At 38.1% G+C, this 27,500-nt stretch overlaps 1 protein-coding gene and 1 long non-coding RNA gene across 2 annotated transcripts in view; both read right to left on the bottom strand.

Moving 5' to 3' along the window:
- The window catches only part of LOC137989803 (uncharacterized), an 88,629-nt gene extending 73,519 nt beyond the window's left edge, over positions 1 to 15,110 (bottom strand). Inside the window, exons 1-7 of the mRNA XM_068835452.1 lie at positions 15,045 to 15,110; positions 13,042 to 13,113; positions 4,299 to 4,370; positions 3,992 to 4,063; positions 3,478 to 3,549; positions 3,217 to 3,291; positions 2,223 to 2,282 (exon numbers count right to left, since the gene is read on the bottom strand). Coding sequence (XP_068691553.1) covers positions 2,223 to 2,282; positions 3,217 to 3,291; positions 3,478 to 3,548 — 206 coding nt within the window. The 5' untranslated portion in view covers position 3,549; positions 3,992 to 4,063; positions 4,299 to 4,370; positions 13,042 to 13,113; positions 15,045 to 15,110. The remainder of the gene's footprint in view (positions 1 to 2,222; positions 2,283 to 3,216; positions 3,292 to 3,477; positions 3,550 to 3,991; positions 4,064 to 4,298; positions 4,371 to 13,041; positions 13,114 to 15,044) is intronic.
- Positions 15,111 to 24,883: 9,773 nt separating this feature from the next.
- The window catches only part of LOC137989785 (uncharacterized), an 11,975-nt gene continuing 9,358 nt past the window's right edge, over positions 24,884 to 27,500 (bottom strand). Inside the window, exons 2-3 of the long non-coding RNA XR_011121023.1 lie at positions 27,143 to 27,214; positions 24,884 to 24,958 (exon numbers count right to left, since the gene is read on the bottom strand). This is a non-coding gene — a long non-coding RNA (uncharacterized lncRNA). The remainder of the gene's footprint in view (positions 24,959 to 27,142; positions 27,215 to 27,500) is intronic.

Raw genomic sequence — 27,500 nt, 5'->3', positions numbered from 1 at the left:
AATGGTATTTCCGAGAACCTAAATTTCAAAATTTTCAGGGGGAGCATGCCTACAGACCCCCTAGTTTGGAACGCCTTTGGCGCTTGAAACATTCTTCGTGTGCGTTCACCTTCAAAATCTCACGCTACGCCCCTGCATCACCTGGAAGAATTTGATCTGTTCGGATATCTAAGCTGAAAATTGAAGTGTCCGAAAAGTTTAGGAAATGATATCTTCATTTCAGAAAATGCTAGCTGAACGTTACCTCCCAAAAGCTACCCAGCGAACAATTTGCTCATCCGCAAAAATATCCTGTCCGAAAACGTAAGGGACTACTTTTCCCTTGTTGCAAATCTTTTACATGATGTTTTGTGTATGTAATAGAAATACATCCTGTCCAATTTGGAAATAATTCGATGAGAAAAATTCTGAGGACTGCCAAAATTGGACAAGGACGTAGACCGAGTCCAATTTGGCAGTCCGAGGAATTTTTGAATCCACTTTTTTCGAAATTGGACAAGCATGTAGTCCTGTTACCTATTAATTATATAGCTAGTCAGTTATAATTGAGCATTGCTCAGTCAAGCTATTATCCTTAAAGAAGGGCAAACGGTAATATTGTGAACTATTTAAAATTTCCAAAATATTACCTGAACTTCAGAGGAATGCTTCGGCTGCTTCGCTTAAAGCACGAGAGACATTTTTTCGCTTTCCGCAACCCTGCGCTCGCTTCAACTTGTTGCTTTGAATTTGAATTTCACGATATCGCAAAATACTGTAGTTTCTGCCACAGTTTTTTAAATGACGGTCCAACGAGCACTGCATGACAGTCAAACTTTCTGCTTCGTATTCGTGACCGTCCTTTTTTTCTAATTTCAGCGAAAAAACGGCAAAGAACTGCATCTAGCTCATGACGAGGGATATCTTCCAACTTTATAATTTCTCGCTTCGTTACGCTGCACCTTCCACTCTGAAAACATTCAGCCAAGTTTTTATACTTTTGGAGGTGTTTCAGTTTTGGTTTTTGCCTCTCAGGTTGGCAAGCTCTTCTTCTGGCAACGTAGGAAATCTCTCATTTGTGGTGATATCGCTGAAAAAGTCCTGAGAAATGGAAAAATGTGGCAAATCTCCGTGGCAAAACTCTGCCATTGTAAACTACTACAAACAGAAACAACAGCGCTTACGCTATGATTTGTGCTGATTAGCTAGTTTCCATTACCTATTGTATTCTCTGGGATTTGATTGGTTTAGACAAACTTTCCTATATTTTCTAAATTGGTCGACAGTTTGCCTGTTTTTAAAGGAAAACCCTATCTGAAAATATTCAAATTAATCCTTAATTGGACAGTTTAAAGAATTAAAGGATAATAGCTATGCTGACAATTGCGGATTAACTACCAGCTATATAATTAAGTAAAGAAATCTATAGCTGTTTGGCAACATATAACCGAAATTCTTAGAACAGTTTTACTCCCCCGAACACATAATTCACCTAAGACTATGGTTGGGTGCCCCTGGTGCATGCTCTGAGAAATAAGCTAGTTTTAAATTGATCTTTAATTATCATAGAAGATACCCTTGTCAATCACAAGGGTTATCATTAAATATGTAAGGCTTACGATTAATGGAAAATTATGGTTTTGCTGTTTTTAGTTTAAAAAGATCGATTTGAGAAAACGCTCTTACGCATATATTCCGAAGGCGTATCCTTCCAGTCTTTGTCTCCTGACTGGGTACATTATAAGAATAGCGTAGTATTGTGGCTTCTCTGTTGCGTCAGGCACATACATATGTGAAAGTTCTAACTTCATCATAACTACGTTCAATCTAGACGAAGTAATTCTTGCACTCACCTGGACAATTTAAGCAATTGTCTCTGATAGACGCCTGAAAAAGTAAGGTGTCTTCAACGGGATTCGAACCCATGAACTCTGCTCTACCAACTCTGCCGTGAAGCTACTCAGTTGGGTGGCATTGAAACGGCATCCCCGAGGTCATGGCTTCCAATCCCTATGAAGCCATATGCATTTCTCAGGTGTCTTTCGTAGACAATTGCTTATTGTCCAGCGACAATGCAAGTGGATTCTTTTTGAAAATTTTGCCGCAACAGTATTGCAAGCCTTGTCATCGTGTTCACTTAAAAGGTTCAATTTCTGCAAATGTCATTAAATTTCTGTTGGTGTAAGATTAATTGAAATCTATACAGTCTGGCCGTGCGGGTAAATTAACTTTAAGGTACTCACAGGTGGATAACGCAATCTTTCGTGAACTTGATGGTACCAATTTTTCCTTCATGCAAATTTCTAACGAAAATACAGTTAGAACAGTTTTTAGGAGAAACAAATATAACCAGATCGATTACGTTTAGCGTCTAGCTAAAGTCTTGTCATTTATAATAGAGATCTACAATCAAGTGGACAACTTAGTATACATTGATAAGTGGTAAGAATGTCGCTGAAAAATTACGGTACCCTACTATCAAGTCAAAACAATTCTTGGCTAATATATGGTAAGTTCCATGCTGTGGAACAGGCCACCTGGGCCAAGGATTTCCATGACGTTTCAACAAACATGCTCAAGTTAAATTTTCACGGCATACACGGGAAGCGAATATGTTTTTTGTGTAGTCGAGGGCATCACATGCACTGCCTGTCTTGCCATGCATGCCTAGCATTGCAAGGGGTGAGAGCGCATAGCAAACAAATGATGGGTACCATATGACGTAGGTGGGTGACTGAATTAAGAAAACAATCGATCAATTCTTTTTACATTACACTTTTTTATTGCTTTTGTTTTATTTAAGTTCTTTTGTACATTTAAAGTCAGGTGTAGAGGTCCTGTGTCACACATGTCGTAAGACTGTATGCATAACTGACCTATTTTTAGAGTGTTCTGTCCTCTATGAATCTGTAAATCCCGTTTACAAAAGACTAAAGATCGCCTTAATGGTGAGGCATAGGGGAAAAGGAAAACTTAAAAGTAAAAGTCCAAACCAGGATATGAACCAACGATCTCTGTAACACCGTTGGGATGTTCTACCCAATGACCAACTAGAACCCCTAGAGATCTACAATTGTAGGTCGTTTATCAAGGTCCCAGCTATGGATAGGCATTGTTTCCCGCTGGTCTTTATGCCTACAACTGATTTTTAAATGCAACTATTGATGTTTAAGGTGTAATGGTCAGTTCCAGCCAGTTTACAGATAATGACTCAAATGTCTTTGCGTTAATACTTACATAACAGGTGTGATATTGCTGCTACTATCAAACGATCCAAAGTTGAATGTTCTTAGCTTCGTCCGTATCATGATGCTGCAAAAGATATGACTACTTTGAAGGTGAAATACTCAATTAGCAAAATCAAACCTTTATCGTGATATCTATCGTTTTGTCCCACAACCGAGTTTTTTTTATATTCTATTTAAGAATGAGTGTCATACAGCCTGAGTAACTTCAGGTGCACTGACATTTGAAACAGTATGACATCCTCTGACTTACACTGTTAGACTTTGGTTTTGGATGGTGAACACCCGCTCTCCAATTGTGTTGATGGGGTTATCAGAAAGCATCCTGTTGGGGAATAAAAAAAATAATCAAGTATAAGTCGCAGTAGTCTCTTTACAGATTTAAAGTGAGATGAGAGACAAGAACTGAAAGGAAAGAAAAAGTAAAAACAATTTAACGTTTCGTTATTTGACGCACAAGAAGCCTCGTATAGTACAATACAATAATACAATACATACTTAATTGACCGCTCCCCATAGGGGCTTTTCAGGGCCAATGAAACACAACGAAACGACAGAACAGAACAACAACAACTATTAAGAATCCCAACTGGCTGGAGGCAAACCAGTTGGCTATTTACAAGTGCGGCTGGGAAGTTGAACCAGGGACTACCACGATCAAATTCAACGAGTGGTCAGAGCGGGTCTTGAACCCGGGATCTCCGGATCTCAAGGCAAGCGCCCTAACCACTGGGCCACACTGTCTCTTCTTGAACTGATTGACGTACACAAATCGAAGATGCTTTAAATTCCTGAAGGTCCCGTCAGGGATTGCTTGGAGTTTGTTTTCACTCAGGAGTCTAAAAAGAAAGAAAAAATGCGATTGAAACAATAGCCTATGCACATTATGTTTCGAAAGAATGGCAGGGGAGGCAATTCAAGGGAGTGGAAAAGGGATAAGGGACAATGCAATTGGTTTTGAGAAAGCAGTTCACCTAATTCTGTTCCCTCGGATAGTTAAAGGGGTGCGGTGTGGTCAAACCATGCCGGTGGCTTGTTATTTAAAATGTGATGTATTTCACCAGCCTTACTTACAAATAATTAATATTCTCAAGCTTGTCAAAACTTGAATTCGTCAAAAGAGTTATGGAGTTATTCTGCAACGATCTAAAAAAAAAAAATCAAAAACAAAAAAAAACAGATAAAGATTTTACAGTCATGATCAATTGGTTTTCATGCGTCATGGCTGAGGTAGTTAACCTCAAGGTAAATAATGTAACAGAGTAGGTATTGAGCTCCTAACAGTACAGTTTTGAGATATTTCCGGCTCGAGCCATCGATGGATCAATATACAGACAAATTTATCAATAAATAATCTTATGAGAAAATAAAAGAGAGATCCCTTTCAAAAACTAGAGAAGCAAATTAATTGTTCAAGAATTAAGCCAGGTGGCATTAAGGATCGACTGTGGTAGTATCGCAAAAAATCAAGAAAGCCACGCACATGTCGTCATTCCGTACATTGCGCAAACGACTGCACTTCGTGAGATGAGAGTCCTATGCGAGGACGTTGATGATGTAGTAAAAAGCTTCAATTCTACCATATATCCGTGGGAACGACTTTCATTTTCAAGTTCATAAGTTAAAGAAGACCCTTCTCCTTGGAATCTTTTGACAATTAATTTTAAAAGGTCTTGAAGACAAACTTATCCAACGTTTTCAGCCACTAAGTAATAAGTAAGAACTACCCCTAGGGCCACAGATATGATTTAGTTGTGACGTCTCTAGCGCACTGGATAGCAGGTTGGTGAGGGCCTTCGGATGAGTCTATGTTAGAGCGCACCATCACCAGTTATTCAGGGTCAAGTGATGTTCATGTCATTTCCAAAATGGTGGACAAATGAGAAAGGCGGTAGAAGTTGCTAATTATAATGCCAAAACACTGGAATTGTTTTATTGCTGGTTGTTCTAGCAATTTTACTAGCAAGTTAACCTTAGGGTACCAGAGAGGTTAGTGACGGAACACGATGCGTTCTTCAAGACCGATGGAAGGGTTACCCAATGATTCTGCGAGACCAAATGGACGTGCATGAAAAGATGGGTCATACGCGTTCTTTCTCATAAATACTCTTTCTACTGGCATCATCTCCCGTTACCGCGATAAATATTTACCGAGTCATATTTCGTTCTATGTCGTAAATTAGTAAATTTTGCCAAATGAAAGCTAACTGTTTTTACCATTTTAAAAGGGATCAGTACAGTCAGCTTCTTATTATGACAACTTATTTCGCAAAACTGTAATTCAATTCAACCCTCGTTTCTTTTCAAAGATATTTTTAACCAGTGGACATCACGCTTGCAAACTTCTCCAGTTGTAAACTTTTTTATTTTTATTTTTCTTCACGCATTTCGAATGCCTAACTTTCACCTTATCAGGCAGCCGAGTAGTACAAGTATGCTTGTGTTTACACCTAAAAACGAATTAATAAATTTTGCATTTCGTAAAATACACACTTACGGATTTGCGCATAAGAATTACAAACCTTGCAGTTATACATTAGGAAATAGGCGAAAATTGTTTTTGATAATTAAGTCTGACATATTTTGAGCATGATATAATTTCAGGGAGCCCACATCTTTTGGCAACGTTAGGCCCTTTTTTGTGATGGAACTCTTTATTTTTATTATCCAGCCTGTTTGCAAAACGTTTTGAAACACCAAGATAGTGAATTCAGCCATGGTGAAAGGCCTTTACATTGAGGCGACTAAAAAACTGCTCATCCGAACAAAAGAGTTGAAGGTGCAAAAAGAGAGGATGAGGTAAGAGAGCGGATCCCCATGCCCCATCAAACTCTTTTAGTATCTATTTTTTCAAACCTTTTTTTTTTTAGTTTCGCAAAACTATTAAAAGCTATTATTACTTAAATTCTCGTTCCTAATGTCGCGCGGTTACATGATTAGGGCCGGGAAGAGGCCAGAGCTGAGATTTTAACGCTGTGCCACGTCCATGCAGAGTCCAAATCTTGTAGCTAGAAATATGTGATCACGTCTATCAGTTTGTTTTTAAGTGCACTCTGAGCGTGATGAGCATTCGAGAGGCAATTTGTCAGTTCCTGAAACGAAAAGGATCTGAAAGTAGCGAGGAATCTTCTAGCAAACAGAGACGAGAGTGTGGAAGCAAAGGTGAGATATTTGAATTTACTGTATAATTTTGAGCTTTCAACTCTCACTTTCAGCACTCGTGCTTTCGCATTCAATATCTTTGACCGAAGAGCTCGCATCTCGGTTCTCTATTGGTTCAATTTCACTTTCACCACTTTCTGCCTCGCATAGCCACAACCATTTTCCTTTATGTCGATTAAAACTTTTTCCACTCTTTTCAAAATCAAAGTTTTTAGATTCGACAACGATCGTGATCACCCACGACGGAGGCCATTTCTCCACAAGCTGCTCAAGCCGTGCATATTCAAAATCTCATTACGTCATTACAACTAGCCAATCAGGTGCCTCTCTAAAAAAACAGCTGCGTGGCTGAACCATTCTTACCATACCTTGATTTGTTTTCTTTTAGAAAAAGGCTTCGGCAGATCGCGAACTGAATCTACTACGGAAGGAGAGAGTTCCAGTTGAGACAGGTTGGAACAAGTGAAACCACATATTCCCTTTCAAAATTTAAACTTCAAGTTATCATGTATTCAGTCTACGTGATTTACCCTTAAAATCTTACTAATACTGTTGAGATGCCTAGTGCGTTTGAATTGTGATATTCCGACAAAATGTTCGCTTCGTAGTCGACGTTAAATTAGGGCAAGCGGCAAGATGACTTCGAATAGCTGATGTGCAGGTGATATTTGTGTAGTCCAAAGATCTTTGAGTTTCAAAAGCAAAATGTAAATCATGGAATTTCCTTCTGAACAAGGGACCATGTTGACATTTTTTAATGGAAAACCGAAAGAGCAATATCTATTCCATGTCAAAAGACATTAACTCAATTAGTTTTTCTCTCTCGCAAAACCAAATATACGTTTCTGTGGACATCAAGGGAGCAGTAAACCAAAATATTGTATTTTCAACAGAAATATCTGTTAGAACTACACAATACACCTTATTTTTTAATTTTATGGTTTTCCCCTGAAAAGTAAGCACTGTTAGTGGATATGCGCGTAATGTGTTTTGTTTCATTTTACCTGGAAACATCTGATAAATAATTTCTAAAGCAAAGTCTGCTAATTATCTTTTTGGAGTAAATAGCTCGTACGTGGTTCTTCAACTCCGAATTTCTTTGGTTTGTAATTTAATGAAGCGTTTCCACTTATTGACACATGAGCAGTTACAACAGGTGTATTCACTTACGCGGGGATAAACGATTGTTGACGCGGTAAGGGAAATGGTTCCCCCGAGCAAAACCGAAAAATATTCAGAAAGCTCCAAACAAAACCGCCAGTCCTCCCTCCCTCCTCAGCAGAAAGTTAAAAATAGCGATCGATTTCCTTTTCTGGAGTTAAAAAAAATACTGGGTACCAGTATTCTTGCCAGGATTGTTAACAAGAGCGTAATCCTAGGCTAGATAATGACCTTGATCTGGGAAGGAGGTTGTTTTCTTTGATCTTTTTGATTAGCTAAATATCATAGTACATCAATTTGGTTTCAAACTACATTGTGGCATTACATTTTAAAGTACTTCCGGGAGAAATAACCACAACGCACTGAAGCTTTTTGCCAATCAAAGCGAATTCAAGCAATTCAATCAGAAGTTGAGAGCGACCAATCTGGAGAAATTGAGTTTCTTGACGAAGATCAGGAACTTCCAATTTTCCGTTGTGAGGGGTGCGAGTGCGATGAGGACATTGTCTCGATCCTTCTCAATCCCGCACCCCGAGGTAGCTCCAAAATGGCAGAAAAATGCCTCATTTGTAATTGATACATGGTCATTGAAGCATCCAATCGACTGGAAATCTGACGATCTTGGCTCTTTCCTCAATGGTGGGCGTGTCGGTAAAGGCTTTTTTGATACTTCTGACGAAGTTAGCTTAATTTCAAATCAGTCGCGCTCAGCCAGTTCTACTGACACCACAGTCCAACTCAGGAAAAATTATTGGACTCATCTTATTCACTGGGATCTCGAAGTTATGAGTTATGGAGCAGCCAGGGCAGGAGAGGGCGGTACATCATAGTGCAGTACGAGTTTGAAGTAACAAGGCTAATGGCAATGCAAAATTTGGTGATAAAGCGTTCATTACATCCAAGGCAAGCACTCTACAGAGGGTCTTGACAAAAGCACTGACCAAAGGTCCCTCCCAAGTTTATGATGAGGTATTTGAAGAGGCGGGAAAAATGATGGCTTTTGAATCTCTTGGAGATATTCCCAAAGGGCGAATCTCTTAGAGATATTCCTAAAGGGCGAAAGCAGGTAAATAATGTTAAGTTCAATTCTAAACCACGTAGATCCAGAGATGGATTATACGATCTTGCTGAAAAAGGTGGAGAAAATTTCATACATCAGGCGATTACAATTGACCCCTGAACCTGCATGTGTTATGGCAACTGAGCAGCAGGTAAAAGGTGTCAAAAGATTCTGTACCAGTAAAATTGTTCTGCGCGTGGACACTACATTCAACATAGATTATTATAAATTATCACCGCAACAACATACAAGCGCGCACTCGCTAGAAATTTTAATCTCCCTGATCACACTCAGCAACAGTAAAACCCAAGCTCGTTCTTTGTTCTGCGTGGACACTGCATTCTACATTCAGCTTTTCATTCTGCTAATTTACTATTGTTTCTTCAGGTCACCATGTTCCCACCAATAGCGTAGCTCCATATCTGTAATAGCCGCACACTACCCACAATTCCTTTATTCGCGCTGACGAAAGGCTAACACTCGAAACATCAGTTTTCGTACTAATTTACGGTGACATACAAGCATCCTCTACTTGTTGATGTGAAGTATGGAAGTCATCCAACCATACTTGGTCCATGTATGCTTCACATGAGGTGAAAGAAAGAGTCATATTGTTACTTAGCATCATCATTGGTGTCCATTGACGAAGAGCCGTCCAATATTTTGGTCATAGGATCCGATAGGGACGCCGCTCTTAAGAAAGGCAGGAAGTATTTTTTTTCCTTTGGCAACATGGTTATCTTGCAAGAAACACGTGGAGGATGATGTCATTCTTAAATTGAATGATCTGCACATTAGGGATTTGAAGAGAAAAGAGTTTCTTCTTGACATTCTTGGCAGTGATGCAAGAAAAGAAGTGGGCCTTATGGACGCATTTACCCCGACTGAATTTGATATAATGTTGGATTCCTTGTACCCTGTGTGGAAAAAACGAGAAATAAATGCCAGAGTTCTTTTGAAGGAAGAATCGACCGAGTTTTATCCATATTTTCTGATGAACGCTTCTTTAGATATGAAGACAAGGTTGATCAGATCTGTGCGGGAGAATGTTGGTTAGGGAGAGAATTTCCTTTACGACAACGACCCCGAATGCATGAATGACAGGATCAAGAAACGGAAAGGCAAAGGTTTCCGAAGGTTATCCTGGACGGAATGTTTGAATCTGCTGCAAAACCTAGCTAAAGAACAGCAATGCAGCGGGGAAAGAGCGCTGTTTGACGAGGGGGCTTACAGACTGGCTGCAGAGCACACCGATGTGATAGTTTCTTTCTCTGACTGCGTAGCTTTAAGTGCAAAAGAGAGAAAACGAAAGGTTTCTCAACCAACGTATCCTTGCAAAGTGTTTTTCAGGTATCTCGTCTTCTACCGTACTTGCCTTCCCAAATTCTGATGCGCAACGTGAAGGCGAAAGTGATGACAGTGATGCCGACAATCCTCATTTTCCAGTTCGGGGGTCGTCGTACAAAGAAAACCGTGTTGTACAAGTGGCTGCTCTACCGCTCATGCTTTCCAAACTTCTGTTGTACAAGATGACGAGGAAAGTGATAACAGCAATCATAAAAACTCCACCTCTTGAAAATACTGGTTTCCCCAATTCTAAATTATTAAGATTAATCAACAATATTACCAAGGCAGCAACACAAGATATGCCATTCTGCAGGTCGTAAGGATCGCAGGTCTTGTGAAACACTGGACAAGCGGCCAAGACACGGTCCCCAATATGAAAGGCCAACCACTGACTTTGCTTGCCGTGCACCTGTTGGTGATGGTCCCATTGCTGCTGACAACGACAACAAATACAGGTTAAAGGTTTAAGGTGTTAGAACGTACTTAATTGTAAACGTACACGCTTATATTTATATTACGTTTTTACAATCAATACTAAGAATCAAACATGCCATCAGCAGTTGCGCGGCTGTTTCGCCTTTTATTTGTGTGTAAATAAATAATTATTAACATTGTAATGAGTATTGGAAATTGGTGATGTTAGTAGTGTAAGTAACTTATGTAATGTATTTTGTAAGCAGTGTCTCGAATAAATGTGGTACATTTTACTCCGCTTTATTTTACTCCAGTTTTTCACTCCGGCACTGGAGTGAAATTAACTCTTTGAAAATAACAGAGAAGAAGTCGATCGAGAAACCGCACTAAAAACGAAACAGAACGAAGAAACCAACAGAATTCCATTCACCCTCACCTACCATCCACAAAACCTTGTGCAAGCAGTCAAAAATGTCATTCTAAAAAACTCAAAATTCTCCGCAATGATCTCGAAACTAAACGTATCTTTCCTCTACTACCACTCATTTCATTCAAACGCGACAAAAACATAGGCAACGTTTCAGTTAAGAGCGCAGTCTGACAACCAACCGGGAACTTTTAAATGTAGACGCAAACGATTCAAAACTTGTCCTTTTATATCTAACATGGTTAAGTTCTCACGATCGAATCGATCCGTTAAAATTACTGACCACATTACATGCTTCTCCGCAAATGTCATCTATATATTGCATAACCTGCACTCTATGTAAGAAGGCCTACATAGGCGAAACAGGGAGAATATTGGCGGACCGCTTTCGCAAACACCTTTAAACGACACAGCTGCATCAAAACCAGTTGCGCGCCATTTCAATCTTCCTAATCACTCCCACAACAACATGATACTTTTGCGGTCTATCCTTACACCACGGGAACACAGAAAGCCGCAAAAATCTAGAACCAAAAAATCACCTCTCAAATAGGTACAATCTATCCTCAAGGAATCAATAAACATCTCTCATTCCATCAATTTATTCACAAATTCATGTTACTATAATATTTCCATCAATAGCAAAGCTCCTCCACACCCCCATACAACCAACAACACCCACAATTCCCCCATTTGCTCTGACGAAGGTCTAACGCTCGAAATGTCAGCTTTCCAAATCGTTCACGGTGGTAATTCGACCTTTATCGACACGTTTGATGAAACCAAATTTTCTTTACGACTGGCTGGACACTGCGGGGTCAGAAGAAAGACCTGCAAATGCATTTACTAGCCACTTTCCTGCAACATCTTCGGAGACCTTGGCCGATTCGGGGTTTTTTTTATGGCAGCAATGCCTTTCCAATAGCTCTGGATGAGGGCTTCATGGCCTGCTTGACATCTATATATTTTTATGAAAAAATGTCATAAGTTTACTTTTTAATCAAGAGTAAGGATGTTTAGGGGAGCCAGCGGCAATACCTCACGTCCCTCTTCAAAACCATAAGCTTCTTTTATCTTCTGCCTTAAAAGTTGAGACAGATAAGGGTGGGAAATATTATCCCACCCATTTTTAAATACAGGATATGATCCTGCTTTTGCGGATACGTCAGCATGGATGACTGAGAGTGTGTTGTTGGCTGGACCTACCTGGTGTAATGAGTAATACACTAATTGGGACCCTTGGAGTGATTTAACAGGCGTGCCCTCCTCCAATTCCCTTTGGAAATATGTGGTGATCCAGGTGCAGAGTTGATGGTTTGGTGATGGTTACGTGGGTATCCTGTTGTTGCGGCGTTAGCTTGGGACGGGGGCATCTCGCCGTCTTCTTCTGGAATGCTGTTCTTTTTTTCTAGATCGGCTCTGACCCTGCAGTGTCAACTTTATTCATGTACATGTCATCTTCCTCTAAGCATAGTTTACAAAGAACTGCTTGGTATCCATATATTTTTATTAAAAAAATGTAGTAAGATTACTTTTTAATTACGAGTAGGGGTGTTAAGGGGAGCAATAGCCAGCTCCCCACTTCCCTACTTAAACCCACTTTGGCAAGCTTCTTTAATATTCTGTCTTAAAACTTAAGACGGCAAAGGCTGGAAAAGATTAATTCACCCGTTTTTAAAAAGAAAGGTAAGATCGTGCTTTTGCAGATACTTCAGAATGGATGTCTGAGAGTTTGCTGTTGTTGCTGCAATGGCTGGTCCTACCTGGTCTAATAAGTGATATAGTAATTGGGACCCTGGAATGATCTAACAGGCGTGCCCTCCACCAATCCCCTTTGGAAAATACGTGGTGATCCAGGTGCACAGTTGATGGTTTGGTGATGGTTACGTGGATATCCTGTTGTTGCGGCGTTAGCCTGGGGCGGGAGCATCTCGGCTTGTCTTCGTCTGGAATGCTGTTTTTTTTATATCGGCTCAGACTCTGCAGTGTGAACTCTAATTAAAGAGGCCCCTTATTTTTAATGAGTGGGAATGGAATTAAATAACATTTAGTGTCAATTTTAGAAGAATAAATTTTAAATGCAATTTAATTGTAGACGTCTTGAAGGGTTCTCAAATACTGGTGAGATTTCATTTAGAACATTTGTGCGAGTCACTTACCAGTAAAATCAAGAAAATCGTTCTAAACCAACCAGGCACAAAGCTAAGTGATATTTTAAAACTTTTATTTTGTTGAAATATACTTACAGTCGGTGTAGACTTGTGAGCCCTGAGAAAACCTTTTCTGGGAGTTGACTTATGTTATTATTAAAAATCGACCTAGAAATAAGAGCATAAAGAGCAATGTACATATGTAATCTTCCGCAAAGCATAGTTTACAAATCACTGCTTGGCATCCATATATTTTTATGAACAAAATGTAATAAGTTAACTTGTTAATCACGAGTACGGGGTGCTTAGGCGAGCAAGCCGCAGCTCCTCACGTCCCTATTGAGATTAATTACGAGTAGGGCGTTTAAGAGGAGCAATAGCCAGCTCCCCACGTCCCTACTTAAACCCACTTTGGTAAGCTTGTTTTATATTCTGCCTTAAAAGTTGAGACGGCAATGGTTGGAAATGATTATTCCACCCAATTTTAAAAGGATGGAATGATCCTTCTTTTGCGGATACTTCAGAATGGATATCTAAGATTTTGTTGTTGTTGCTGCAATGGCTGGTCCTACCTGGACTAATAAATGTTACAGTAATTGGGAACCTGTGGTGATCTAACGGGCGTGCCTTCCTCCAATCCCCTTTGGAAAATATGTGGTGATCCATATACTTTTATGAACAAAATGTAATAAGTTTACTCGTTAATCACACGTAGGGGTGCTTAGGGAAGCAAGCAGCAGCTCCTTACGTCCCTATTGATATTTTGTTTAAAACAACTATTCGAGACACATTAGCAAAGTCAAGCAAATCTTTGTAAAGCGACTTGGCACAAAGCTAAGTGATATTTTAAAACTTTTATTTGAAGCATTATTCTTACAGCCATTGTAGATTCCTGAGCCCCAAGAAAACTTTTCCTGGGGATTGACCTATGTTATTATCATAAATTTATTATATACATACCGATGAAATACCAGGATTTCTCCTTTTACGAAAAAAATCATATCTTCACCGCGCGCAGTGAACATATCATTTTTATCTTTTGCATGTGAGAATAGAGGTGTCGTCATGGTAACGAACACGAGAAGCCAATAAAATGCGAGCTTCGTCTTCATTGTCAGATACTTTTGAGCTTCAATACAATTTTTCTGTACTACATTAAAATTTTTATGGCAAAATTTTACATTATCATAATTTGCTTTTCATAACTTTCATATATTGTTTCATGTTACATAACATGCGTGTTTTAGCGGTTGGTCACTACTTTTTCATCATTTCGAAAATGAATAAAACACTTTGTTTTAAGTCCCGACATTTCATCAATATCAATATAATAAATTGAACATTACATGGCGCCGCTTGGGGATACGACTTTTATCTTCGAGTGCTGAAAGTATCTCTCACTCGTTCGCTTCGCTCACTCATGTGAGATACTTTCAGCATTCAAAGATAAAATTCGTATCCCTACGCGGCCATGCCTTGCCTTAAAAGTTGAGACGGCAAAGGTTGGAAAAGATTATCCCGCCCATTTTTAAAAGGAAGGTGTGATCCGGTATTTGCAGATACTTCAGAATGGATGTCTGAGAGTTTGTTGTTGTTGCTGCAATGGCTGGTCGTACTAAGTCTCATAAGTGATATAGTAATTTGGATCCTGGCATGATCTGACAGGCGTTCCCTCCTCCATTTCCCTTTGGAAAATATGTGGTGATCCAGGTGCACAGTTAATGGTTTGGTGATGGTTACGTGGGTATCCTGTTGTTGCGGCGTTAGCCTGGGGCGGGAGCATCTCGGCTTGTCTTCGTCTGGAATGCTGTTTTTTTTAGATCCGCTCTGACTCTGTAGTGTGAACTCTACTTAAAGGGGCCCCTTGTTTTAAATAAGTGGGAATATAATTAAATAACAATTAGTGTCAATTTTAGAAGAATAAATTTTAAATGCAATTTAATTGTAGACGTCTTGATGGGTTCTCAAATATTGGTGAGATTTCATTTAGAACATTTGTGCGAGTCACTTACCAGTAAAATCAGGAAAATCGTTCTAAAGCAACCAGGCACAAAGCTAAGTGATATTTTAAAACTTTTATTTTGGGGAAATATACTTACAGTTCCTGTAGACTTGTGAGCCCTGAGAAAACCTTTTCTGGGAGTTGACTTATGTTATTATTAGAAATCCACCTACAAATAAAAGCATAAAGAGCAATGTACATGGAATCTTCCGCAAAGCATAGTTTACAAAGCACTGCTTGGCATCCATATATTTTTATGAACAAAATGTAATAAGTTAACTTGTTAATCAAGATTACGGGGTGCTTAGGCGAGCAAGCCGTAGCTCCTCACGTCCCTATTGAGATTAATTACGAGTAGGGCGTTTAAGAGGAGCAATAGCCAGCTCCCCACGTCCCTACTTAAACCCACTTTGGTAAGCTTGTTTTATATTCTGCCTTAAAAGTTGAGACGGCAATGGTTGGAAAAGATTATTCCACCCAATTTTAAAAGAAAGGTATGAACGTGCTTTTGCGGATCCTTTAGAATGGATGCTTGAGAGTTTCTTGTTGTTGCTGCAATGGCTGGTCCTACCTGGACTAATAAATGTTACAGTAATTGGGAACCTGTGGTGATCTAACGGGCGTGCCTTCCTCCAATACCTTTTGGAAAATATGTGGTGATCCATATACTTTTATGAACAAAATGTAATAAGTTTACTCGTTAATCACACGTAGGGGTGCTTAGGGAAGCAAGCAGCAGCTCCTTACGTCCCTATTGATATTTTGTTTAAAACAACTATTCGAGACACTTATTAGCAAAGTCAAGCAAATCTTTGTGAAGCGACTTGGCACAAAGCTAAGTGATATTTTAAAACTTTTATTTGAAGCATTATTCTTGCAGCCATTGTAGATTCCTGAGCTCTAAGAAAACTTTTCCTTGGGATTGAGGTTATTATCATAAATTTATTACATACATACTGATGAAATACCAGGATTTCTCCTTTTACGAAAAAATCATATCTTCACCGCGCGCAGTAAACATATCATTTTTATCTTTTACATGTGAAAATATAGGTGTTGTCATGGTAACGAACACGATAAGCCAATAAAATGCGAGCTTCGTATTCATTGTGAGATACTTTTGAGCTTCAATACAATTTTTCTGTACTACATTAAAATTTTTATGGCAAAATTTCACATTATCATGATTTGCTTTTCATAACTTTCATATATTGTTTCATGTTACAGAACATGCGTGTTTTAGCGGTTGCTCACTACTTTTTCATCATTTCGAAAATGAATAAAACACTTTGTTTTAAGTCTGGACATTTCATCAATATCAATATAATAAACAGAACATTACATGGCCGCTTGGGGATACGACTTTTATCTTCGAGTGCTGAAAGTATCTCTCACTCGTTCGCTTCGCTCACTCATGTGAGATACTTTCAGCATTCAAAGATAAAATTCGTATCCCTACGCGGCCATGCCATGCCTTAAAAGTTGAGACGGCAAAGGTTGGAAAAGATTATCCCGCCCATTTTTAAAAGGAAGGTGTGAGCCGGTATTTGCAGATACTTCAGAATGGATGTCTGAGAGTTTGTTGTTGTTGCTGCAATGGCTGGTCGTACTTAGTCTAATAAGTGATATAGTAATTTGGATCCTGGCATGATCTGACAGGCGTCCCCTCCTCCAATCCCCTTTGGAAAATATGTGGTGATCCAGGTGCACATTTGATGCTTTGGTGATGGTTACGTGGGTATCCTGTTATTGCGGCGTTAGCCTGGGGCGGGAGCATCTCGGCTTGTCTTCGTCTGGAATGCTGTTTTTTTCAGATCCACTCTGACTCTGTAGTGTGAACTCTACTTAAAGGGGCCCCTTATTTTAAATAAGTGGGAATAGAATTAAATAACATTTAGTGTCAATTTTAGAAGAATAAATTTTAAATGCAATTTAATTGTAGACGTCTTGATGGGTTCTCAAATATTGGGGAGATTTCATTTAGAACATTTGTGCGAGTCACTTACCAGTAAAATCAGGAAAATCGTTCTAAAGCAACCAGGCACAAAGCTAAGTGATATTTTAAAACTTTTATTTTGGGGAAATATACTTACAGTTTCTGTAGACTTGTGAGCCCTGAGAAAACCTTTTCTGGGAGTTGACTTATGTTATTATTAGAAATCCACCTACAAATAAAAGCATAAAGAGCAATGTACATGGAATCTTCCGCAAAGCATAGTTTACAAAGCACTGCTTGGCATCCATATATTTTTATGAACGAAATGTAATAAGTTTACTCGTTAATCACAAGTAGGGGTGCTTAGGGAAGCAAGCAGCAGCTCCTTACGTCCCTATTGATATTTTGTTTAAAACCACTTCTCGAGACACTTATTAGCAAAGTCAAGCAAATCTTTGTGAAGCGACTTGACACAAAGCTAAGTGATATTTTAAAACTTTAATTTGAAACATTATTCTTGCAGCCATTGTAGATTCCTGAGCTGTAAGAAAACTTTTCCTGGGGATTGACCTATGTTATTATGATAAATTTATTATATACATACTCATAAAGTACCAGGATTTCTCCTTTTACGAAAAAGTCATATCTTCACCGCGCACATTGAACATATCATTTTTATCTTTTGCATGTGAGAATAGAGGTGTCAATAAAATGCGAGCTTCGTCTTCATTGTAAGATACGTTTGAGCTTCAATACAATTTTTCTGTACTACATTAAAATTTTTATGGCAAAATTTTACATTATCATGATTTGCTTTTCATAACTTTCATATATTGTTTCATGTTACACAACATGCGTGTTTTAGCGGTTGCTCACTACTTTTTCATCATTTCGAAAATGAATAAAACACTTTGTTTTAAGTCCCGACATTTCATCAATATCAATATAATAAATAGAACATTACATGGCGCCGCTTGGGGATACGACTTTTATCTTCGAGTGCTGAAAGTATCTCTCACTCGTTCGCCTCGCTCACTCATGTGAGATACTTTCAGCATTCAAAGATAAAATTCGTATCCCTACGCGGCCATGCCATGCCTTAAAAGTTGAGACGGCAAAGGTTGGAAAAGATTATCCCGCCCATTTTTAAAAGGAAGGTGTGATCCGGTATTTGCAGCTACTTCAGAATGGATGTCTGAGAGTTTGTTGTTGTTGCTGCAATGGCTGGTCGTACTTAGTCTCATAAGTGATATAGTAATTTGGATCCTGGCATGATCTGACAGGCGTTCCCTCCTCCATTTCCCTTTGGAAAATATGTGGTGATCCAGGTGCACAGTTAATGGTTTGGTGATGGTTACGTGGGTATCCTGTTGTTGCGGCGTTAGCCTGGGGCGGGAGCATCTCGGCTTGTCTTCGTCTGGAATGCTGTTTTTTTTAGATCCGCTCTGACTCTGTAGTGTGAACTCTACTTAAAGGGGCCCCTTATTTTAAATAAGTGGGAATATAATTAAATAACAATTAGTGTCAATTTTAGAAGAATAAATTTTAAATGCAATTTAATTGTAGACGTCTTGATGGGTTCTCAAATATTGGTGAGATTTCATTTAGAACATTTGTGCGAGTCACTTACCAGTAAAATCAGGAAAATCGTTCTAAAGCAACCAGGCACAAAGCTAAGTGATATTTTAAAACTTTTATTTTGGGGAAATATACTTACAGTTCCTGTAGACTTGTGAGCCCTGAGAAAACCTTTTCTGGGAGTTGACTTATGTTATTATTAGAAATCCACCTACAAATAAAAGCATAAAGAGCAATGTACATGGAATCTTCCGCAAAGCATAGTTTACAAAGCACTGCTTGGCATCCATATATTTTTATGAACAAAATGTAATAAGTTAACTTGTTAATCAAGATTACGGGGTGCTTAGGCGAGCAAGCCGTAGCTCCTCACGTCCCTATTGAGATTAATTACGAGTAGGGCGTTTAAGAGAAGCAATAGCCAGCTCCCCACGTCCCTACTTAAACCCACTTTGGTAAGCTTGTTTTATATTCTGCCTTAAAAGTTGAGACGGCAATGGTTGGAAAAGATTATTCCACCCAATTTTAAAAGAAAGGTATGAACGTGCTTTTGCGGATCCTTTAGAATGGATGCTTGAGAGTTTCTTGTTGTTGCTGCAATGGCTGGTCCTACCTGGACTAATAAATGTTACAGTAATTGGGAACCTGTGGTGATCTAACGGGCGTGCCTTCCTCCAATACCTTTTGGAAAATATGTGGTGATCCATATACTTTTATGAACAAAATGTAATAAGTTTACTCGTTAATCACACGTAGGGGTGCTTAGGGAAGCAAGCAGCAGCTCCTTACGTCCCTATTGATATTTTGTTTAAAACAACTATTCGAGACACTTATTAGCAAAGTCAAGCAAATCTTTGTGAAGCGACTTGGCACAAAGCTAAGTGATATTTTAAAACTTTTATTTGAAGCATTATTCTTGCAGCCATTGTAGATTCCTGAGCTCTAAGAAAACTTTTCCTTGGGATTGAGGTTATTATCATAAATTTATTACATACATACTGATGAAATACCAGGATTTCTCCTTTTACGAAAAAATCATATCTTCACCGCGCGCAGTAAACATATCATTTTTATCTTTTGCATGTGAAGATATAGGTGTTGTCATGGTAACGAACACGATAAGCCAATAAAATGCGAGCTTCGTCTTCATTGTGAGATACTTTTGAGCTTCAATACAATTTTTCTGTACTACATTAAAATTTTTATGGCAAAATTTCACATTATCATGATTTGCTTTTCATAACTTTCATATATTGTTTCATGTTACAGAACATGCGTGTTTTAGCGGTTGCTCACTACTTTTTCATCATTTCGAAAATGAATAAAACACTTTGTTTTAAGTCTGGACATTTCATCAATATCAATATAATAAACAGAACATTACATGGCCGCTTGGGGATACGACTTTTATCTTCGAGTGCTGAAAGTATCTCTCACTCGTTCGCTTCGCTCACTCATGTGAGATACTTTCAGCATTCAAAGATAAAATTCGTATCCCTACGCGGCCATGCCATGCCTTAAAAGTTGAGACGGCAAAGGTTGGAAAAGATTATCCCGCCCATTTTTAAAAGGAAGGTGTGAGCCGGTATTTGCAGATACTTCAGAATGGATGTCTGAGAGTTTGTTGTTGTTGCTGCAATGGCTGGTCGTACTTAGTCTAATAAGTGATATAGTAATTTGGATCCTGGCATGATCTGACAGGCGTGCCCTCCTCCAATCCCCTTTGGAAAATATGTGGTGATCCAGGTGCACATTTGATGCTTTGGTGATGGTTACGTGGGTATCCTGTTATTGCGGCGTTAGCCTGGGGCGGGAGCATCTCGGCTTGTCTTCGTCTGGAATGCTGTTTTTTTCAGATCCACTCTGACTCTGTAGTGTGAACTCTACTTAAAGGGGCCCCTTATTTTAAATAAGTGGGAATAGAATTAAATAACATTTAGTGTCAATTTTAGAAGAATAAATTTTAAATGCAATTTAATTGTAGACGTCTTGATGGGTTCTCAAATATTGGGGAGATTTCATTTAGAACATTTGTGCGAGTCACTTACAAGTAAAATCAGGAAAATCGTTCTAAAGCAACCAGGCACAAAGCTAAGTGATATTTTAAAACTTTTATTTTGGGGAAATATACTTACAGTTCCTGTAGACTTGTGAGCCCTGAGAAAACATTTTCTGGGAGTTGACTTATGTTATTATTAGAAATCCACCTACAAATAAAAGCATAAAGAGCAATGTACATGGAATCTTCCGCAAAGCATAGTTTACAAAGCACTGCTTGGCATCCATATATTTTTATGAACGAAATGTAATAAGTTTACTCGTTAATCACAAGTAGGGGTGCTTAGGGAAGCAAGCAGCAGCTCCTTTCGTCCCTATTGATATTTTGTTTAAAACCACTATTCGAGACACTTATTAGCAAAGTCAAGCAAATCTTTGTGAAGCGACTTGACACAAAGCTAAGTGATATTTTAAAACTTTAATTTGAAACATTATTCTTGCAGCCATTGTAGATTCCTGAGCTGTAAGAAAACTTTTCCTTGGGATTGACCTATGTTATTATGATAAATTTATTATATACATACTCATAAAATACCAGGATTTCTCCTTTTACGAAAAAGTCATATCTTCACCGCGCACATTGAACATATCATTTTTATCTTTTGCATGTGAGAATAGAGGTGTCAATAAAATGCGAGCTTCGTCTTCATTGTAAGATACGTTTGAGCTTCAATACAATTTTTCTGTACTACATTAAAATTTTTATGGCAAAATTTTACATTATCATGATTTGCTTTTCATAACTTTCATATATTGTTTCATGTTACACAACATGCGTGTTTTAGCGGTTGGTCACTACTTTTTCATCATTTCGAAAATGAATAAAACACTTTGTTTTAAGTCCCGACATTTCAATATAATAAACAGAACATTACATGGCCGCTTGGGGATACGACTTATCTTCGAGTGCTAAAAGTATCTCTCACCCGTTCGCTTCGCTCACTCGTGTGAGATACTTTCAGCATTCAAAGATAAAATTCGTATCCCTACGCGGCCATGCCATGCCTTAAAAGTTGAGACGGCAAAGGTTGGAAAAGATTATCCCGCCCATTTTTAAAAGGAAGGTGTGATCCGGTATTTGCAGATACTTCAGAATGGATGTCTGAGAGTTTGTTGTTGTTGCTGCAATGGCTGGTCGTACTTAGTCTAATAAGTGATATAGTAATTGGGATCCTGGCAAAATCTGACAGGCGTGCCCTCCTCCAATCCCCTTTGGAAAATATGTGGTGATCCAGGTGCACATTGATGGTTTGGTGATACTTTGCGTGGGTATCCTGTTGTTGCGGCGTTAGCTTCGGACGGGAGCATCTCGGCCTGTCTTCGTCTGGAATGCTGTTTTTTTTTTTTAGATTGGCTCTGACTCTGTAGTGTGAACTCTGCTAAAAGAGGCTCCTTCATTTCAGTGAGTAAATATGTGGGAATGGAATTAAATAACATTTAGAGTCAATTTTAGAAGAATAAATTTTAAATGCAATTTAATTGTAGACGTCCTGGAGGTTTCTCAATTACTGGTGAGATTTCCTTTAAAACATTTGTGCGAGTCACTTATGAACAAAGTCAAGAAAAACTTTGTGAAGCGACCAAGCACAAAGCTAAGTGATATTTTAAAACTTTTATATAAAGCATTATACTTACAGCCATTGTAGACTTGTGAGACCTGAGAAAACTTTTTCTGGGAGTTGACTTATGGTATTACTATTAATTTTCCTAAAATGAAATAAAAGCTTAATAAGCAATGTACATACAATCTTTCGCAAAGCATAGTCTACAAAGAACTGCTTGGTATCCATATATTTTCATTAAAAAAAAAAGTAATAAGTTTACTTTTTAAATACGAGTAGGGGTGTTAAGGGGAGCAATAGCCAGCTCAGCACCTCCCTATTCAAACCCAATTTGATAACCTTCTTTTATATTCTTCATTAAAAGTTGAGAAGGCAAACGTTGGAAAAGATTATTCCACCCATTTTTAAAAGGAAGGTATCATCGTGCTTTTGCGGATATTTAAGAATGAATGTTTGAGAGTTTGTTATTGTTGCTGCAATGGCTGGTCCTACCTGGTCTAATAGGTAATACAGTAAGCAAGACCCTTTGGAAAATATGTGGTGATCCAGGTGCACAGTTGATGGTTTGGTAATGGTTACGTGGGTATCCTGTTGTTGCGGCGTTGGGCCTGGTGTGTGAGCATCTCAGCCTGCCTTTGCCTGGAATGCTGATTTTTTTTTTTTTTAGATCTGCTCTGACTCTGTAGTGTGAACTGTACTAAAAGGGGCCCATTATTTTAAATAAGTGGGAATGGAATTAAATAACACTTATTGTTAATTTTAGAAGAATAAAGTTTAAATGCAATTTAATTGTAGACATCTTGAAGGGTTCTTAAATACTGGAGAGATTTCATTTAAAACATTTGTGCAAGTCAATTAACAACAAACTCAAGAAAATCGTTCTGAAACAAACAGGCACAAAGCTAAGTGACATTTTAAAACTTTTATTTTGGGGAAATATACTTACAGTCCGAATAGACTTGTGAGCCCTGAGAAAACCGTTTCTGGGAGTTGACTTATGTTATTATTAGAAATCAACCTAGAAATAAAAGCATAAAGAGCAAAGTACATGTAATCTTCCGCACAGCATAGTTTACAAAGCACCGCTTGGCATCCATATATTTTTATGAACAAAATGTAATAAGTTTACTTGTTGATCACGAGTACGGGGCGCTTAGGCGAGCAAGCCGCAGCTCCTCACGTCCCTATTGAGATTAATTACGAGTAGGGCTTTTAAGAGGAGCAATAGCCAGCTCCCCAAGTCCCTACTTAAACCCACTTTGGTAAGCTCGTTTTATATTCTTGGCACAAAGCTAAGTGATATTTTAAACTTTTATTTGAAGCATTATTCTTGCAGCCATTGTAGATTCCTGAGCTCTAAGAAAACTTTCCTGGGGATTGACCTGTGTTATTATCATAAATTTATTACATACATACTGATGAAATACCAGGATTTCTCCTTTTACGAAAAAATCATATCTTCACCGCGCGCAGTGAACATATCATTTTTTATCTTTTGCATGTGAGAATAGAGGTGTCGTCATGGTAACGAACATAATAAGCCAATAAAATGAGAGCTTAACTTCGTCTTCATTGTAAGATACTTTTGAGCTTCGTTGCAATTTTTCTGTACTACATTAAAATTTTTATGGCAAAATTTTACATTATCATGATTTGCTTTTCATAACTTTCATATATTGTTTCATGTTACAGAACATGAGTGTTTTAGTGGTTTGTCACCACTTTTTTTTTAAGTCTGGACATTTCATCGCTTCGCTCACTCGTGTGAGATACTTTCAGCACTCGAAGATAAAATTCGTATCCCTACGCGGCCATGCAATTACCTCTGTATACCTACAATGAAACAAAAGCATAATAAGCCATGTTCACCATGTTCTATTTGACATATTTCATTTAAAGACACATCAACAGTCTCTAACATGTTCAATTTTGCAGTGTTTTCATTTAAAACATTTGTACGAGTTACTTAATCAATAAGTCAAGAAGTTCGTTGTAGCGACCAGGCACAAAGCTAAGTGATATTTTAAAACTTTTATTTCGAAGAAATATACTTACAGATGCGTTAGACTTGTGAGCCCTGAAAAAACCTTTTCTGGGAGTTGACTTATGTTATTATTATAAATAAACCTACAATGAAATAAAAGCATAATAAGCAATGTACAAAGTCATGCAATCTTCCGCAAAGCATAGTTTACAAAGCACTGCTTGGCATCCATATATTTTTATGAACAAAATGTAATAAGTTTACTTGTTAATCACGAGTAGGGATGCTTAGGGAAGCAAGCAGCAGCTCCTTACGTCCCTATTGATATTTTGTTTAAAACAACTATTCGGGACACTTATTAGCTAAGTCAAGCAAATCTTTGTGAAGCGACTTGGCACAAAGCTAAGTGATATTTTAAAACTTTTATTTTGGGGAAATATACTTACAGATTCGTTAGACTTGTGAGCCCTGAAAAAACCTTTTCTGGGAGTTGACTTATGTTATTATTATAAATAAACCTACAATGAAATAAAAGCATAATAAGCAATGTACAAAGTCATGCAATCTTCCGCAAAGCATAGTTTACAAAGCACTGCTTGGCATCCATATATTTTTATGAACAAAATGTAATAAGTTTACTTGTTAATCACGAGTAGGGATGCTTAGGGAAGCAAGCAGCAGCTCCTTACGTCCCTATTGATATTTTGTTTAAAACAACTATTCGGGACACTTATTAGCTAAGTCAAGCAAATCTTTGTGAAGCGACTTGGCACAAAGCTAAGTGATATTTTAAAACTTTTATTTTGGGGAAATATACTTACAGACTAATTAGACTTGTGAGCCCTGAAAAAACCTTTTCTGGGAGTTGACTTATGTTATTATTATCAATCCACCTACAAATAAAAGCATAAAGAGCAATGTAGATGTAATTTTCCGCAAAGCATAGTTTACAAAGCACTGCTTGGCATCCATATATTTTTATGAACAAAGTGTAATAAGTTTACTTGTTCATCACGAGTAGGGGTTCTTAGGGAAGCAAGCAGCAGCTCTCTACGTCCCTATTGATATTTTGTTTAAAACAACTATTCGAGACACTTATTAGCAAACTCAAGCAAATCTTTGTGAAGCGACTTGGCACAAAGCTAAGTGATGTTTTAAACTTTTATTTGAAGCATTATTCTTGCAGCCATTGTAGATTCCTGAGCCCCAAGAAAACTTTTCCTGGGGATTGACCTATGTTATTATCATAAATTTATTATATACATACCGATGAAATACCAGGATTTCTCCTTTTACGAAAAAAATCATATCTTCACCGCGCGCAGTGAACATATCATTTTTATCTTTTGCATGTGAGAATAGAGGTGTCGTCATGGTAACAAACACGATAAGCCAATAAAATGCGAGCTTCGTCTTCATTGTAAGATACTTTTGAGCTTCAATACAATTTTTGTGTACTACATTAAAATTTTTATGGCAAAATTTTACATTATCATGATGTGCTTTTCATAACTTTCTACATTGTTTCATGTTACGTAACATACGTGTTTTAGCGGTTAGTCACCACTTTTTCATCATTTTAAAAATGAATAAAACACTCTGCTTTAAGTCTGGACATTTCATCAATATCAATATAATAAATAGAACATTACATGGCTGCTTGGGGATACGAATTTTATCTTCGAGTGCTGAAAGTATCTCTCACCCGTTCGCTCCGATCACTCGTGTGAGATACTTTTAGCACTTGAAGATAAAATTCGTATCCCTACGCGGCCATGCAATGACCTGTGTATACCTACAATGAAACAAAAGCATAATAAGCAATGTACATTTAATATTTTGCAAAGCAAAGTAAGTAGGAGTAGCGATGTTCAGGGTATCCTGTTGTTGACGGCATCCGTCTACAAATAAAAGCATAAAGAGCAATGTAGATGTAATCTTCCGCAAAGCATAGTTTACCATGCACTGCTTGGCATCCATACATTTTTATGAACAAAATGTAATACGTTTACTTGTCAATGACGAGTAGGGGTGTTTTGGGAAGCAAGCGGCAGCTCCTTACGTCCCTATTGAGATTTTATTTAAAACAACTATGCGAGTCACTTATTAGCAAAGTCAAGCAAATATTGGTAAAGCGAGGAAACTTTTTATGGGAGTCGACTTATGCTATTATTACAAACATACCTAAAATGAAATAGAAGCTTAAGTTTTTAATTACGAGTGGGTGTGTTTAGGAGGGCAATAGCCAACTTCCCACGTCCCTATTCAAACCCACTTTGGTAACCTTGTTTGATACTTTTCCTTAAAAGTTGAGACGACAAAAATTGGAAAAGAGTATTCCGCCCATTTTTAAGAGGAAGGTATGACCCTGTAATGCGCATACTTTAGAATGGATGTCTGAGAGAGTTTGTTGTTTTTGCTGCAATGGCTGGTCCTACCTGGTCTAACAAGTGGTACAGTAATTAGGACCCTGGGGTTATTTAACAGGCGTGACCTCTTGCAATAGTCCACTTTCGATATATTAAAATTCAGTCCTAAACAAAAGGCATCATTTCGAGGGTCTGGGGAATAAATATAAGGATTTGTATGAGTTTATTCCCCAGAGCTTCGTGATGATGCCTTTTGTTTAGGACTGAATTTCAATATATCGAAAGTGGGCTATCCCCTTTGGAAAATATGTGGTGATCCAGGTGCACAGATGATGGTTTGGTGATGGTTACGTGGGTATCCTGTTCTTGCGGCATTAGACTGGAGCGAGAGCATCTCGGCTTGTCTTCATCTGGAATGCTGTTTTCTTTTTTACATCGGCTCTGACTCTGTAGTGTGAACTCTACTAAAAGGGGCCCCCCTATTTGAAATAAGTGGGAATGGAATTAAATAACATTTAGTGTCAATTTTAGAAGAATAAAGTTGAAATGCAATTTAATTGTAGACGTCCTGGAGGTTTCTCAATTACTGGTGAGATTTCCTTTAAAACATTTGTGCGAGTCACTTATTAAGTCAAGAAATACTTTGTGAAGCAAACCGGCACAAAGCTAAGTGATATTTAAAACTTTTATTTAAAGCATTATACTTACAGCCATTGTAGACTTGTGAGGCCTGAGAAAACTTTTTCTGGGGGTTGACTTATGTTATTATTAGAAATATACCTACAATGAAAATAAAAGCTTAATAAGCAATGTACATATAATCTTTCCCAAAGCATAGTCTACAAAGCACTGCCTGGTATCCATATATTCTTATGAACAAAATGTAATAAGTTTACTTGTTGATCACGAGTAGGGGTGTTAAGGGGAGCAATAGCCAGCTCACCACGTCCCTATTCAAACCCTCTTTGGTAAGCTTGTTTTATATTCTGCATTAACAGTTGAGACGGCAAATGTTGGAAAAGATTATTCCACCCATCTTTAAAAGGAAGGTGTGATCCTGTATTTG

Source organism: Montipora foliosa, unplaced genomic scaffold, assembly GCF_036669935.1.
Source record: "Montipora foliosa isolate CH-2021 unplaced genomic scaffold, ASM3666993v2 scaffold_474, whole genome shotgun sequence".
Lineage (NCBI taxonomy): Eukaryota > Metazoa > Cnidaria > Anthozoa > Scleractinia > Acroporidae > Montipora > Montipora foliosa.
Note: the sequence above shows the minus strand (reverse complement) of the source record. Positions and strands in the feature narration are given on the sequence as shown.